Below are 16776 nucleotides of genomic sequence, written 5' to 3' on the forward strand. Positions count from 1 at the left end.
CCTTTATGGAGAATGGTTTTATAAAGAAACATTCTCAATCTACAAAACCTTTGAAGAACCATCAGGATTTTTTATTCTGGTTAGCCGTAATATATTGTAAAAAAACATAGGTGTCCTTATTGTGTTAATGACAAGTTGAATCAGGTGTGCGTGTGCTAGCTCTGGAACGGCTGGGTGTCCCTGAGGAGAATTCATTCACACCACTCATTTAGACAACAGTTCTCAATTGACGCAAGGCCATACATGAGTTTTTCACAAGGCACCATCACTGGCCATAGTCATATTTAATATGTAACAGATTAGATCAACTGGAATGACACTCACTCACGGTTGTGCAAAAAGATATAACTTTAATTATCACTAAAACAGGAAATAACCCTTTTCTGAACTGCAAAAAAACATTGAAGGGCTCAAAGGGTTATTTGAGTCATTATGGTTCCACATAGAACAATCACCCTTCTCAAAGAACCCTTGAGGAACCCTCTTTTCTTAGTGTGTTTAAGAAGTTACAAGTGGCCATGATACAACCACCAAGTGTCACATGTAATGACCATGAGATATACTTACTGTCAATCTCTACTTACTGTTGTAGATAGTGCTCCATGAGCAGGCTCAGTTTGAAGGAGTGGCCTACGAGGTGTTTGGTGACGTGGAGGATGCCTCCATGATGAAGCTGTCTCCTGTCATCTCAGTCAGGGTCATCAGGGGATGGTAAGACTGTTTGTGGGGGACAACATTCTTCCCTCGTTCCCTTACTCTTTATTCCATCAATAAATGCTTAGATTAATAAAAATCTCACACACATAAAAATCTTATTAACTTGACACAATCCTTTATGAATTGATGAATGTCTCATATTAACGAAGCATGACAGCAACTCTAAACATATTGTCATTGTTATGAACATGCCTCTGTGTGTCATCACTTCCTGTCTGTGTAGCTGGCTGCTATATGAGAAGCCAGGGTTCCAGGGGCGGACCATCGCCTTGGAGGAGGGACCCATGGAGCTGGTCAACGTGTGGGCAGAGGAGGTGACATCAGGGGCACTGGACCAGATGGATCAGCCTGTCCCAACTTCACCCATGATCATCGGATCCATCCGCCTGGCAGTGAGGGACTACAGTTTACCTCAGATTGACCTGTACACTGAGGTGAATGGTCTGGGGAGGATGTCATCATTCTGTGACGACACCATCGAGATCTGTTCCTATGGGAACATACAGAACACCGGCTCCATCAAGGTCCACTCTGGAGTGTAAGTTCTACCCTCATACCAACAAGGTTGAAGGTCCAAATCATAGTCCAGATATTGCTTTAATATTAAATTGAATCCAGTATACTGTACTACATCGCCCCAGCAGGCTTGCTATTGCTCAAAAGCGTGTTGAAATGGATGAAACAGTTTGCAAACTATCATTTTGCATGTTCACTCACTATTTTGTGTATGCGTTATTGTTGGCAACTCTTCTCATAGACGGAGCTTACGTCACTTTAGATATACCGTGTCATATGAAATACACAATAAGACCTGAGAGTGTATTGGTCTGGCATCTTCTCTTTCCTCAGTGGAATGTAGGCTGGCCTGTTTGTTTGTCGGAGTGACTTAAACCTGCAGTTAGATGTTTTCACTCAGTCACACAAACTATTGTTGTTTTCTATATACAGTAGTTACCTTGGTGATTTTATATACAGTATGTGACCGACCGGCTCGATTCGGTCTAATGTAGCAAAATTTGAAAGGGTGCTTTTTACATTGGATAAAAGTAGAGACTCAGAGCTAGAAAATTGTATTTCATACACTACAGTTGAGGAACAATGGGAAAGTAATTCTGCTTTGAAAGTTGATAAACTTGTAACCTCACTTTTGAGAAAATGGCCTTTGACTGTTTTGGTACACCTACTGGAGACCTCTTTGTCTACACCCATTCAGCATCGTTCACACCCTTTTAAGCTTTAGCCCAACCCATCTCTTTAAGGGTTGATCCAAGCGTTCTGTCTTAACTACAGCAGTCAAGCACCCGAGCTAGCTGGCTAACGTTGGTTAGCTTGCTAGCTACTACCAGACACAAATGCGAGAACAGCTTACTCTGACCATTTTACTCGCCCTAGTAGAGCTGGTTAGGCTGTTTTTATGTTATCCAGAGCGTTTGTAAATTTGTCAGTTATTCTGCGCTCTGGCACACTTAGATGAGAGTGCTCTGAAATCGGAGTAGATAGCCAGAACAAATTTACCAGCTACATCTATCAACAGTTGTTGTAATGACATCCTTACCATTCTATTGAAATTGTTACTTGCATAGTGGAGTCTTTTGTTAAGACATGTAGCTAGCTAGCTAGCTAGCTAGCTAAACAATGAACCATAATCCCAACTCATGAACGTTACTACCCTGCATGATTCTGCAGGTAGCTAACCAACCAGGTTCAATGTCAAGGCTATAACTAGCAAAGCAAATGGCTCTGAGATACGAATAATCACCTGTATGGATGGACGCTTCTCCCTCTGTCACGGATGCCATGGTTGCCCTTTGTTTGAAGATGTAATCTGGAGACAGGTGTTTTCTCCATCTCCTTAGGTATCATACTCTAATTCCACTGATTTCAAAACTTGGTCCTCCAGAAAGTGGAGAGCAACACTTGTGTATTTCTACTATGCAATATATATATATTTTAAAAGCCGCATTAGACAGGATTACCTACACATAACGTTACTGACCAGCTCAAATAGACAGAAGTGTCCTACATGGCAGACCAATCAGAATTCATCTCTTGGCATGTCCAGCCCAGTCATAATCTCAGCAAATCATGACTAGTGGAAAGGTTGCTTGCTTTTTCTGTGGCTAAACCAACTAGGCTCGTAATTTAACAATTTGTTTTCCTATTTACAGATGACAAACATGTTTGTTATTAAGACACATGAAGTTCACATTTTCCAGAAGGCATTTCTGCCAAAAAACGAATTTTGATCAAAATTAAAAAAAGTTTGCGTTCAAATGGCTCTCCTGTGAAGTAGTGACGTGCAACATACGTCTAGTTTCCTGAAACGAGTCACATATATCGTCATTTTAGATATAGTTTAGGATATCTACTCATGTCTGTCTTCTCAGGTGTGAAGGAGAATCACGGGGCTAACACCCTGAACTTGTATTGGGATTTTTTATTTTTATTAATATTTACATGGGAGCTGAAAAACAAAGGTGTGATGTACATCACTTAGTGTCTAATCTTTGTATGCGGTGCGTGTGTGTGTGTGGGCCTTTTCCCCGTCCTGTAGCTGGCTGGTGTATGGTGACCCAGAGTTTGGGGGTCTGCTAGCGGTGTTGGAGGTGGGAGAGTATCCCTGTCCAGAGGCCTGGGGATTCCCTCAGCCCTTCATCGGATCTCTGAAACCCCTCAAAATGGTATCATTATGGCATTCTTACTTATTTTCTGAAAATCACTTTCCCCATATAGCTTCTACTGTTTTATCTTTATGATGTTAAAAGCCTACTGTGTGGTTTTCCGTGTCTTACAGGGTGGGATAAAGGTGGAGCATTCTAATGAAGTAAAGGTACGTTTCCCCTCTGTGAATTCTTCTGTTTTATAGCTATTTCCATGGCCATTCATATTTACATCAATGTTTAAGGGTGAAAAAAATAAACATACAGTCAGTGAATGACAGTGGGAAGTTTCAACAACTGCAAGAGCCTCTTATCACAAAACTCATAATAACCAAAGGCTTGTAAAATGTTATTCTTGTGACATGGCTGAAGACAAGCTATGATATGATGACATGGCATATTATTATAGCACCGCTGCCATCCTAAATCCTCTGCCTTATCAAATCTGTCCATTGTGAATCAGACAGACAGGCCTGTTGTTGCAGGTGAATTGGCCAGTGACTAGTGAGAGAACTATGTGTGCACTGGCAGCTCTATGGACACATGGCACCCGTGTGCTGTCTCTGCATGCTCTCACTCTCTCTGTCTAACCCAGAAGACAGGCCTGTGGTTACCAGTAGAGCTGTTTGTTTAGGTCAAGTTCAATAGTCAATCTAAAATGTAGAAATATGCAAGCACAGTTTATGCATTTCAAGAGGCTGATAATGTAGTTGTCTGGCCCAGTATGTGCTGAACATTTGTGTATCCATTCAAGCATATGATTGATTTATAGGTAAGGAAAAAGTACCACGTAGCCATCTGGGCTTAAATTACACTGACAGACAGGCAGTGGTGAAATATAGTATGTTTTGGCCAGATGGCACAGGGCCTAGGGAGCTGGAATCTGTGGTATGAGGAGCATGCAGCCCTGGCATGGGGATGGGGACGGCATGGAGAACACTGCCCACCTCAGCACATCAGCCTAAACTTGAACCCCTTCTCTCCCCCTCAGGCTCTGGTGTTCGAGAGGCCGTGCTTCGAGGGCAAGTGTGTGGAGATTGACGATGATGTGTACGACTTCAGAGAGGGAGGAGATGAGGAAGATGGGGGGGAGGAGGAGGAAGAAGGGAATCCAGTCAAAAGGAAGACATTGTGTTCTGTGGGATCCCTCAAGATCCTCAGAGGACTGTACGTACTTGTGGTTGATCTCAGCTGAGATACTGTACAGTAAGGGATAGTATTGTAGAATTGTGTATCTTATCTAACTATGTAATGACCCCCTTCTGCCCATATTAACCTATCATAACACAGATTAACAGGATATTCATTCTGTACTGTATTGGGTTGTATGTACTCGAACATCACCCTCCTGATTGTCCCTGTAGCTGGGTGGGCTATGATGAGCTTGACTTTGAGGGTCACCAGTATCTCTTGGAGGAGGGGGAGTACCCTGACTGGAGGGAGTGGGGAGGCTACGGAGATCAGCTCCTGTCACTACGCCCTGTATGCACTGTAAGTATTGCAACTCTATTCAGAGCTATGTGAACATGACCATGGTTTAAATCTGTTTCATCTATTTCCGACCTGTCTTTGATTGGTTTTGATGATTCAAAGTATGAATGGTCAGGAAGTTGAAAAGATGGGTCTACTTTGATCTTGTTAATCCAGAGGGGCCATTTGAATGGTGTTTGTGTGTACATTCCCTGTGTTGTAGGACTTCCTGTCTCCCCATGTGAAGCTGTTCAGTGAGAGGGACTTTGGGGAGAGAGGGGTTCACATGGACCTGCTGGGGCCTGTCACTAACATGGAGGACACCTGCTGTGGCCCCAAGATGCAGTCCATCAATGTCCAGGGTGGAGTGTAAGTCAAATTCTCTGACAGTCCTATGTAGCAGGCCTTGCATCTACTGTAACGCGGTGTGTCACAACTGCACCAAGGCTTGGGCTTGCTGTGCTAGAGATATATAGGTGTGTCTCTCCTATCCTCTTTCCTCTTATTGCAAGCTTTTAATGAACACACACTCACACACACAGCACTGGAGGGCACAAACATGAAAGAGGTGTGTGAATGTCACGCTTAGTAAAGTAATACTGAAGGTTAGATAATGGGTGGAGGAATGAGAGCGCTCTCTAGGGCTTTATATTCTAAAAGATGAGATTAGGGTGTAAAGGCACAGTACTGGAGTCAATATTAAAACTCTATGAGCTTTGTACGTTTTTCGAAAGGGAGTGGCCATGTTCCAGACATGAATTGAATCACCTTCAGCTTCGTTGGCTATTAGCAGGATGGATGCCGGTGCTTTTTTGTATATGGTATATTCAGTTGTCTCAGTGGTCACAAAAATCTCTGTGTTAGAATGAAATTAGAACTTTCACTTCCATTTTAATGTATCTTCCCAAACTATTTAGTTATGTAGGGCCAGATTTTGACCCGAGTTAAGTGCATGTAAATGGAACAAAATTCCCTTTTTATGCACTTTTCTTTCTATGCGTACTCTGACCTTGAACATAAGCATGAGAATAGCATGCTATTCTCACATAGTTAAATCTAAGAAATCAAGGTGTGGCAGAGGTGTATTCTGAACTTTACTTAATTCTCTAATAATTCTACCACATTTACACCACCATTCTCCATGCACTGTAATTTGCAACTTCATAAGAGCTATTGATAAGGGCCAGGTAAATGAGTAATCCGTTTGGATAAGGGAATTGTAAATATAGGCCTAAATAACACTTGTTTTGCATCTATTTGACCTTATAATCGCTGGAGACTAATGTGAAACCAGTCATATGGCAGCAAACTGAAGTATATCAAGCATATCCCACAGTAAAGTTTATGAAATGCTGTGCCATCATGCAGAATTTTTTGTGTACAGCCTTTTTAACATGCAGGGATGGGCACTCTCGAATGTCTTAATTATAGGTTACCTCGACTTTCTCTGTCTCCTATTTCTATCATGTTAAATATTAGCCACTTCCATTATCAACCGTCAGTAGGCCTAATAACCACACACATTTAACTGCCAATTTACTGTTAGTTCCCTTCAGTTGGTGTAGCCTACATTATCATTCCATTCAATTACATTGTTTTGTTTACCTTAGTTTGCTTCCTCTGTAAACGCCGTTACGGTTGTGTGGTTGTTGCGGAGGATCATTAGTAACAGTTGATAATAAAAAAAGATATGTAGGCTAATTAAAACGTTATTGAGCGGAGCGCAGACCAAGCCGTAACCGTTTGAACCCGACACATAGCACAATACTTGGCCGTGTCATCACACTGTTCCATGGTTAGTGCAGGCAAAACATAAGTGTATAGTACTATTGTACACTATTCTCCCTATTATAATTATATGTTCACTAACCTTCCAACATTACCATGGGTTAAAGAACTGAATGTGGCAATTTTCATAATGAATCAAACCACTGTTTTCTTTCTTTCGTGTATAAAGGCTCCCCAAACCAGTTTTTTTATGATTCATAAATACTTTCCTAAACCTAAATAACCTACAAGATCAGAGTATTTATAAATCTACCAATTCGTGCTGAAACGGAGTTGAGTATGCAAATATTTAAATGTCTTTCTTTAATTGATCCCTACTATTCTGAACCTGTTCTCTCGAGTCTGTCGCCAAAATCCCTACTATAAGGTACACCGTATTTAAAAGGATGGCTTAAGATACATGTACTGAAAATCTTATTGAATGAAAACTCCCAGAGAAAAACTGTTGGCAAGCGGGAGGGATGTATTCAGAGCGTGCAAGGTAGCCACACCTGCAGAGCGCATTACCCGACTGAATAAGTTAAGTCTGAATACCAAATGCTGAGGAGTGCGTAGGAAAGGCGTACAGTCTTAAATCGGAATCGGCCTCGTAGAGCATAATCCTACATCTTATGTAGTTCAGAATGAACAACTGAATGAGGATAACCCTTACATCATCTCTTCATACCATTCTACTGTTTACTCACTAATTGTTTTATAGCCTTTCAAAATGCCAGGGCGGTTTGTTTGGTTAGTATAGAGCTACAGCTAGTGATATAAACATCTAATGCTAGGGCTGGTGGTTTGGTAGTCATATAATGGAGTTACAGCTAGTGATTTAAGTTATAAATAAAATCAAACTTTATTTGTCACATGCGCCGAAAACACTTACTTACAAGCCCTTAACCAACAGTGCAGTTCAAGAAGAGTTAAGAAAATATTTACCAAATAAACTAAAGTAAAAAATAATAAAAAAGTAACAATACAATAACGAGGCTATATACAGGGGGTACCGGTACCATGTCAGTGTGTAAGGGTACAGGTTAGTTGAGGTAATTTGAGGTAATTTGTACATGTAGGTAGGGGTGAAGTGACTATACATAGATAATAAACAGCGAGTAGCAGCAGTGTACAAAACTAATGGGGGGGGGGGTCAATGTAAATAGTCCGGTGGCCATTTGATTAATTATTCAGCACTCTTATGGCTTGGGGATAGAAGCTGTTAAGGAGCCTTTTGGTCCTAGACTTGGCGCTCCGGTACCGCTTGCCGTGCGGTAGCAGAGAAAACAGTCTATGACTTGGGTGACTGGAGTCTCTGACAATTTTCTGGGCTTTCCTCTGACACCGCCTATTATATAGGTCCTGGATGGCAGGAAGCTTGGCCCCAGTGATCTACTGGGCCGTACGCACTACCCTCTGTAGCGCCTTACGGTCAGATGCCGAGCAGTTGCCATGCCAGGCGGTGATTCAACCGGTCAGGATGCTCTTGATGGTGCAGCTGTAGAACTTTTTGACGATCTGGGGACCCATGCCAAATCTTTGCAGTCTCCTGAGGGGGAAAAGGTTTTGTCGTGCCCTCTTCACAACTGTCTTGGTGTGTTTGGACCATGATAGTTCTTTGGTGAACTATCATGATCAATGTTATTGGGAGCCTGTTCGGCCCGCCCTTTCCTGTAGTCCACCATCAGCTACAGGGCGGTAATCATTTAGGCAGGTTACCTTCGCTTTCTTGGGCACAGGGACTATGGTGGTCTGCTTGAAACATGTAGATATTACAGACTCGGTCAGGGAGAGGTTGAAAATGTCAGTGAAGTTAGAGGACTAGAGACTACAGTCAAATGATAAGGCCTATAATGATCATATTCAGACCACCTGTTTAAAGTTTATGTAATACGGGAGGGAATGATGCTATTTACAACATGTTTATATTGTAAAATGTTACCGTATTATGGGGTGTCCTACTGTAAGTGTTAATTTACCAGTTCCAACCTGTTGTGTGCTCTAAACAGGTGGGTTGCCTTTGAGAACCCAATGTTCTCCGGAGAGCTCTACGTTCTAGAGAAAGGCCTCTACGGAAGCCCAGAGGACTGGGGAGGACAGAACCTCAAGATCTCCTCACTGCAGCCAGTTTTCCAGGTAAACATGTCCAATAACTTTTAATGGGTGGACTAGGGAAAGCCGTTGTAAAGTAATAATCACAGTAGTAACCCCTTTATAGTATCATACTTTATCATACTAAGTTTTTACTTGCATGACAGTGATAAGTTATGAGGTTGGTGAGGATACTTTGAAATTGTTTATCCAGTGACGATAAAGAATGTAATCCATCATTTTCTTTATTACTTTCAGGATAACCTGGGTGGATCAAGCAAGTTCAAGGTAAAGTCAGATAGTGATAAACAAATAGTATTAACTATCTTAACATAGTCAATAGTGTATGGGAGTGATTATACCATCAGTTTGCATGAAGAGTAGCCTACGTGCAGTGGTGTAGTGGAGGGTATAAGCAGGTTTACGCCGTATACCCACTTCTTTTTCAGTGGGCATTGCGTGTACTCACTTCTTAATCCCCATGATGCGTATGAAAGTAGTGGAGTGGAGATATACCCCGAATCAATTAACAAGGCTGGTGGACCAGATCAGAATGTTTAGCTTAAAATGTTGCTGAACTAATATTTCTTCACATTTTCAGCACAGCAATGTGCACACGGCGGTAGACCTAGAACGGTGCAAATGTTCCAGAATGCAATTTGCGGGAAAACACTGTTCTAAAATCCATACCACACGTGTGAGCGGTTTCATGGACAGAGTTGGAAATATCTGTTAGAAATGTAGAGAGGGGAGATCTAAAGATGCAACAACGATCATGGGTTACTAAAATGACTAGGATAATGCCTTTAGCTGCTAAACAATGAAAGAAAGTTAAAAGAAAACCAATAGAACAGGAGAAAGCATATGAGAAAGTCTTTATAAAATAATTGCCTCCCAAGTTTCTATGGTGGGATTTTAGCTACAGGCTACTTTGAAGCATGCCTCATAATATGAAGTAAAACGTCCAGGTTTTAAACAATTAAGAAACATGGAAAAATATAGCGATGCTAATGATAGGCCTAACCGTCTTCTGGTAGATCAGGTGTCAAACTCATTCCACAGGGGCCGAGTGTCTGCGGGTTTTTGCTCCACCCTTGTACTTGATTGATGAATTAAGGTCACTAATTAGTAAGGAACTTCCCTAACCTGGTTGTCTAGGTCTTAATTGAAAGAAGAAAAAAATACGAAGACACTCGGGCCTCCATGGAATGAGTTTGACACCCCTGTGGTAGATGGGAAAGTCTTTCCCAAAAATCTTCTCAATTAAATGTTAACTAGCTACAAAGTAGCCTATGCCTACCTGGCAGAATTATATTATTTGCCAATCCTGTGGACATTTGTTTTGCAAACTCCATCTCATGTGCTACAAAAAAACACTACTAACCAAACAACAGTGCTAGGTGCCCGAGCATTTGAATTAAAGGGTAACTACACAATTTAAAAAAAAATTTTTTTAAAAGATTATATTTTCCCCAGACCTCAAAAGTGGTGTGCTGATGTGGTTTAAGCATTGTTGTGGTCTTAGAACATCCAATTCTGTAGTTTTACTATTAAACCTGTGAATTTCAGACTTAGTTGACAGCATCATTTATCTGTTTCAGTAGTAGGCCTACTATTAGACTACTGCACAGTACAGCTTGGGTTGGCCTAACTGTGAAAGACCCATATGGATTTATAATTTTAGGTCATTCAGACTGTATGTCACTGTTTCTCATAGAATTCTTCACACAGGGCAACTTTGCTTAGGGCCGCTGAGGAAATTTTTGGCAAAATTAGAGTATACCCACTTCTCCAGCCACCACTACCTACCTGTAATCCACTGTACATTATGGCGGCCCTGTCTCATGTCAGTCTCCGATGTATGTACTGTAGGTCCAGCTGTTCTCAAAGCCTGGGTTCCAGGGCAGAGTGGTGGTACTGGAGGAAAGTGTGGTATCCCTGGAGGAAGACTTCTCCCCTGGCTCCTGTAGAGTACTGGCTGGGAGGTGAGCAAAAAAAATCTGCTTTAAATGCAGCATGTAAACATCAATACTGTACCTTTTACTGTGCCTTTTGATAGGAAAAAAATACTGAAAGTGTAGGCTTTCCTTTTCTGTTGACGAAGACGTTGTCCAAGTGCCCTCTGAACACTCAAAGGGGACTTAGTACTGGAGAGAGCTATGTTGACTGTGTGCCTCTATGTTATGTTCCAGCTGGGTGGCATATGAGGGATCCCAGTTCACAGAACACATGTTTGTCCTGGAGGAGGGAGATTACCCCAACACTGAGTCAATGGGCTGTCTGGGTCCTGACTCTACCATCCGCTCCATACAGACCATCAGCCATGTGAGTAGAGTGGGTTATGAGCGTTGGCATGGTATACACGCGTACAGTATTTGTAAACCTAAGTCATGTCTGTGTAAAGTGACTGCATATCTTAGAGATGTCCTGTACCTACAATACCACAATGATGTATAAGCTCACGTTTTTACCCACCCTCCCCTTCCCCCTTGTCTCTCCAGGAGTTCTCCCTCCCGTCCATAACGCTGTTCAGTAAGGTTGGCTGTAGAGGCCGTAGGGTGGTGCTGACGGGAGAGACGGTGAACCTGCAGCTGGCTGGGGTGGACAGACGCATACGCTCCCTGGTGATCCACGGAGGAATGTAAGTCATACCTGGATAGATTTGACCGTTTTTATTAGACGATTAAAAACAAACATTAACATTTTAAAGAGAGAGTTTCATTTACAATTCATCTTGGTTGGTTGAAGCACTGTCTAAGCACCTAATAAACCATCAACCAGGCCTCTATTTAATCTGTATCCCTGATACAGATTGATGCAGATTGCGCAATATAAATGTAAAGGTAATTTCCGTTTGAGCCGACATATGCAGCGTTTACAGTGAATGCAGTCTCCGCTAACGCGGGAACATTGCCTTCAAATTTCAATCGCACAGTAAAGCTGAACTTCCTCGATACGGATTGAATAGAGCCCATAGTTTTGCTGGGCTATTGTAAACTGAAACGGTGTAGGAAGGTTGATTGTTTACATTTGAGGTGTGTCAGAGATTTTGTATAAGAAGACCAACTGACTGTGTTGGATTGATTTCTCCTGTCCTACAGTTGGGTGTTGTATGAGGGTAGTAACCACCGGGGCCGTCAGATCCTGCTACTGCCAAGCCAACTGGATGATTGGTGTAAGTTCAGCAGCTGGCCGCGAATCGGATCCCTGCGACCACTATTGCAGGTATGGAAGCGGGGCATGGTTCCATTTTAGATTCACATATTGCTGTCTATCCAATACAGTTTTCCCTATAACTAAACAACAGTCAATGGATTGCATCCTAACATGAGATCTGTGTACGCAACTCAACTTTTGCACTAATCTCATTTTGCCATCACTGCATGAATTACCCCATAATGCAAATAATATGCAGCCACCTCAAGTTAGGATTTGGATAATGACCACTGTCGGGTGAGAAGATCTCTTATCTAGCCTAGTCAAGCTAATGTTAAGTGTGTTGTTTGCCTATTGCCCTCTACAGAAGCAGGTGTACTTCCGTTTGCGGAGCAGGGAGACGGGCTATGTGATGACCCTGTCAGGGCCTCTGGATGAAATCAAGCTTTTGCGGGTGCAGGCCCTGGAGGAGACAGGGGGAGTGGACCAGATCTGGATCTACCGTGACGGAGTCCTACGCTGCAAGGTACTTCATGGGCTCAAGCCTTTGCACTGAATCATCATTTCCACTCATTCCATCGCCACCAACTTCAAGTGTTGCAGAACTGGCTTCCTCGTTCTTTCAACATAGTTTCATATCACGTGTTGAGCATATCCCAGTGCAATTGTCAATTATCTCTCATATAAAATCAAATGAAACTTTATCTGTACCATGCTTGTCAGTTTGTATTCATACAGAATCCACCCACATCTGAACCCATATTCTCTGTCTCTATAGCTGGTGGAGGACTGTTGCCTGCAGACATCAGGGAGCATTATCATGGCGGGCAGCAGGCTGAGTGTGTCTCCTCCGGAGCCAGGGATAGACAACCAGCTGTGGAGCATTACCCCAGACGGCCTGGTCCGATGCCACCTCAAACCTGACCTGGTGCTGGAGATTAAAGGTCAGATCAGTTCTTCTGCTCTCTCTCAGCTAGCCTTACTATCATTAGCTAAGAGCTACAAAGATAGGAGCTCTGGCGTTCAGCTCAGTCCCCATAGTTATAGTCTGGCTCCTTCTGGTGGTAGGTTTAGGACGTGTAGTTCTTTGTATTATCCATATGTTGCCACGTTCTCAAGCTATTGAATAGGTAGCCTACACCAAACCTAAAGATACACTCTCAAACTTTTGTATAATTTCAGCCAGTAGTTTTGAAAGCGGTGCGCACGAGACAAAAGTGGTTCCCGTTTTGTGTACTACGTCATCCATTTCATATGATATTTTACGTCCTGACCACTTTTTTTTGCAATTCATATAATATGTTACACATTTGTTGTGCTTAAGCTCCTGGAGTGCACGTTTAACTGCATTGTCTTCTTTTCACAGGTGGACAAAGTTATGACAAAACTCAAGTGATTCTCAATACATTCGATGAGAGAAAACACACCCAAAGATGGTCTTTGGAGATCCTGTAATGGAATGTCCATCTGGCCCTTGCCCTTCCACAGCAGCTCAGCTCTGTGATGCAGCTCCACCATGGGGCCCATACTCTTGCTTCTTGATGAAGTTTCTCCATGGGCCTTAGTGCTCTGTGATGCTGGTCTGCAGTGGGCCTCCAAAACATTCTGCAACATTTGTTGAGCTTGAGAGCAGAAATTCCAAACTGTCTTTGTGAAATACAACCATAAACCAGTGATCTACTCTCTGAAGACAAAACTACACACGGCTATAGAACAATCTATCGAGCAAGGAGCACAGCATTTTACTTTGAGGACTTGACTGATGCTGTACAAATACCACAATTCATTTGTTCACTTACCTCTCATTGAGCATACCAAAGAATAACTGTTTGGGAATGTGCTAGTGGCTCTCCTGTATTCATATCATTTACAATGACTTAAGCCCTGTGTTGATGCTGATTTTATCCACAAATCTCTTTTCTATGGTACTTTACCAGTCAATTACTGAGATCTGTTTTCTTACAACAATGTTGCAAATGTATATCCTTTTCAGCACACTTATTGTTCTATGGTCACAGATTCTTCATGTCATAGATGAACACTCCTTACATTCTCCAAATAATGTTTTTTCATGTCTTTTGAAGTGAACTTAATATTTTTCTACAGACATCACTGCACAGTACATTAACTTCTGCAGGTATAGATTTTGTTGAATGACTAAATATCAATTTCAACACTGTGCTACAGTATCATGCTAACCACGGTCTTGTAAATATGTCATCAAGATGCTGTTACATCTACAAAAAAAATGGTTTCCTTGATTGGTGTTACTATGGCGAAGAATCTCAATTACACTTTCAATGAAGATCACAAGGTCAAGGACTTGAATACGTTTTACTTATCACATAGCTACAACAGGCAGCCTCTTCTCAGACAGACACACAGTCATAGCCTTAGCACAGACGATCATAAAGGATAATTTCTCATAATGGATGCCTAAGGATTTCGCTGGTTACTCGGACGAGTCCTCTCCGCTGCTGATCTTGACCACAGTCTTCCCCCGAGCGTGTCCCTTCTCTACCTTCAGCATGGCCTGGGGCACCTGGGAGAAGGTAAACTCCTCCTCCACCACCGCACGGATCTGCAGGAACAGGAAATGCGGTCACAGGAAGTTTAAAAAAAAATCGAAAACAAACCTGACTTTAGACATGTGTGAAGGGGACAAGGTCGGGATTCACTCAAAGGCGTGTTGTCGACAAGTGCATTGCACTTACCTTCAAAATAAAATGTATACTTTAGCCAAAATCTCTGCAGCACTTAGCATGAATTGATCTCCACAAACATCTGAGAAATTACCTTTAAAAGGCGCATTGTTGGTAGTGCAGTGCACAGTTCTGCAACGGGCCTTTGAATGAATCCCGGCCAAATTGATCTTCCAAAAAAGAAAATGAATAACAAAAAAAGTTGAGTCAGATATGGTGCATCTGTCGGCACAGTAGCCTACATTGAAAAATGGAGAGGATGGCTGTGATGATGATTAGGCCACCGGTTCCTCTTCTACACAGAATGACCTGATCCTTACCTTTGTGTGGATTGAAGATAACCTATAATTGAAGTGGTGAGGATGTACTGACATCTTTCACAAAACTACGACGTACACCAACACTGTACACAACAGCACCCTGTTCAGCCTAGGATGCTCATCATGTAGGTGTATTGTATATTTGAAAATGAGTTTTACTTTAAACATGAAAAAATGACATCATTGACACAGTATATCGCATAGTCTGTTGCTAACCTAACATTGTAATGAGTCAACACACACCTTTGCATCCTGTTGTGTTTGTTGTCATGACAAACATACCAACAGCATGGTAGGACAACCAACTGTAGCGGATCTGGTGACCAGGCCAGGCTGAAGCTAGCCATCACCGTTTTATCAGAACAGAATGGAACCATGATGTCATTGTGGAACGCTTCCATAAAACCCAGGCAGGCCATCAAGAGACAGGAATCTGTCCCGCTTCCAGGCTGGGGAGTGGACCCGGGGGCTGACAAAGGGCCCGGATTAAGGGCCTAGCACCAAGATTACACTGGCATTCCATCTTGGCCGGTCAGGACAGCCCCGACATAGCAGGTGATTATCTGGTCTGACCATACCAAACCCAGCCTGCCTTACTGTCTGTCTGACAAAGGAGAAGGAGAGGTGTGTGTAGTGTACGTGTGTTTGTGTGGCTTCAGCCAATTGATGGCTGAAGCGTACCGATTAGTTCCTCCACTTGGCCAAGGGGGTCATAAAACCCCATCTATTGACAAATATAATGTGGCACTCGGATGTAATGGTGCCACTATTGACCAATATATTTTCACCCTTGAATCAATAGGCGCAATATGATATTTGCTAACCATATCAAAGGGATATTTCAGGATTATCTACTTCCCCAGAGTCAGCTGAAATCGTGGAAACCATTTTCATGTCTCTGTGTAAAGTATTAAGGAAGGCAGAGGTATTTCGTGAGCCAACGCTAACTAGCAATTGCGCAATGACAAAGTCTATGGGTATCTGCTAGCATGCTAGAAATAATTTCATGGCTGTCTTCAGCTTTACAAAAACTCTGTATAGAGTAATGAAGTGGGTGCCCACTGACCCGCTGGGAGACACACATACACTCACAGTGAAGTGTGTCACATCCCCCCTTTGGGCAAAGACCCATCCAGGTCTTTTGTACATCTCACTCACCCTTTTATGTCAACACAGGCAGAGATGATCAAGTCACAACCATCTGCTCCACTATAGGTCCTAGATATGGCTTAGTTACCTACTGTCTGTCTCTGAGAGAGTGAGTGAGTGAGCGTTCACCTGTGTCTAATTCTCTGTGGTCACAAGAGTAATAGGGTGAGGTTTCTAAGGCAGCCTGTGTTTAATTTTTTACATTTTAAAGTACACTTACACAAAAGCCATATAAACCTAAAGAAATGTCAGACTCACAAATTGACGCAATACTATTAATTGAGTCTCTCACTATTATGGCATGTTGTTGACTATCTATTCCCTTCTGTTACTATACCATTTTAATGGCACAACGAGAAACCCATGAGGGGAATGTCTATTAAAAGACTTACCCCTCATGGAAGACTATTAAAGACCTAGTGCACTACTTTTGTGAGAGAGAAAAAATTCTTCAAAAAAGAACAAATAAAAACAATTTATTTATTATACACTGCTCAAAAAAATAAAGGGAACACTTAAACAACACAATGTAACTCCAAGTCAATCACACTTCTGTGAAAACAAACTGTCCACTTAGGAAGCAACACTGATTGACAATAAATTTCACATCCTGTTGTGCAAATGGAATAGACAAAAGGTGGAAATTATAGGCAATTAGCAAGACACCCCCAATAAAGGAGTGGTTCTGCAGGTGGTGACCACAGACCACTTCTCAGTTCCTATGCTTCCTGGCTGATGTTTTGG

General features: G+C 42.2%; 2 protein-coding genes across 2 annotated transcripts in view; one reads left to right on the top strand and one right to left on the bottom strand.

Moving 5' to 3' along the window:
- LOC120023793 overlaps positions 1–14174 on the top strand; it is a 29436-nt gene extending 15262 nt beyond the window's left edge. The window contains exons 7-22 of the mRNA XM_038967906.1: positions 593–711; positions 941–1255; positions 3272–3398; positions 3512–3547; positions 4369–4544; positions 4742–4868; positions 5071–5216; positions 8624–8750; positions 8964–8993; positions 10578–10690; positions 10898–11030; positions 11207–11346; positions 11807–11930; positions 12229–12387; positions 12640–12805; positions 13228–14174. Coding sequence (XP_038823834.1) covers positions 593–711; positions 941–1255; positions 3272–3398; positions 3512–3547; positions 4369–4544; positions 4742–4868; positions 5071–5216; positions 8624–8750; positions 8964–8993; positions 10578–10690; positions 10898–11030; positions 11207–11346; positions 11807–11930; positions 12229–12387; positions 12640–12805; positions 13228–13316 — 2127 coding nt within the window. The 3' untranslated portion in view covers positions 13317–14174. The remainder of the gene's footprint in view (positions 1–592; positions 712–940; positions 1256–3271; positions 3399–3511; positions 3548–4368; positions 4545–4741; positions 4869–5070; positions 5217–8623; positions 8751–8963; positions 8994–10577; positions 10691–10897; positions 11031–11206; positions 11347–11806; positions 11931–12228; positions 12388–12639; positions 12806–13227) is intronic.
- The window catches only part of rtn4ip1 (reticulon 4 interacting protein 1), a 30017-nt gene continuing 26710 nt past the window's right edge, over positions 13470–16776 (bottom strand). The window contains exon 9 of the mRNA XM_038967907.1: positions 13470–14442. Within this exon, the coding sequence (XP_038823835.1) occupies positions 14314–14442 (129 nt within the window). The 3' untranslated portion in view covers positions 13470–14313. The remainder of the gene's footprint in view (positions 14443–16776) is intronic.

Source organism: Salvelinus namaycush, chromosome 28 (genome assembly GCF_016432855.1).
Source record: "Salvelinus namaycush isolate Seneca chromosome 28, SaNama_1.0, whole genome shotgun sequence".
NCBI lineage: Eukaryota > Metazoa > Chordata > Actinopteri > Salmoniformes > Salmonidae > Salvelinus > Salvelinus namaycush.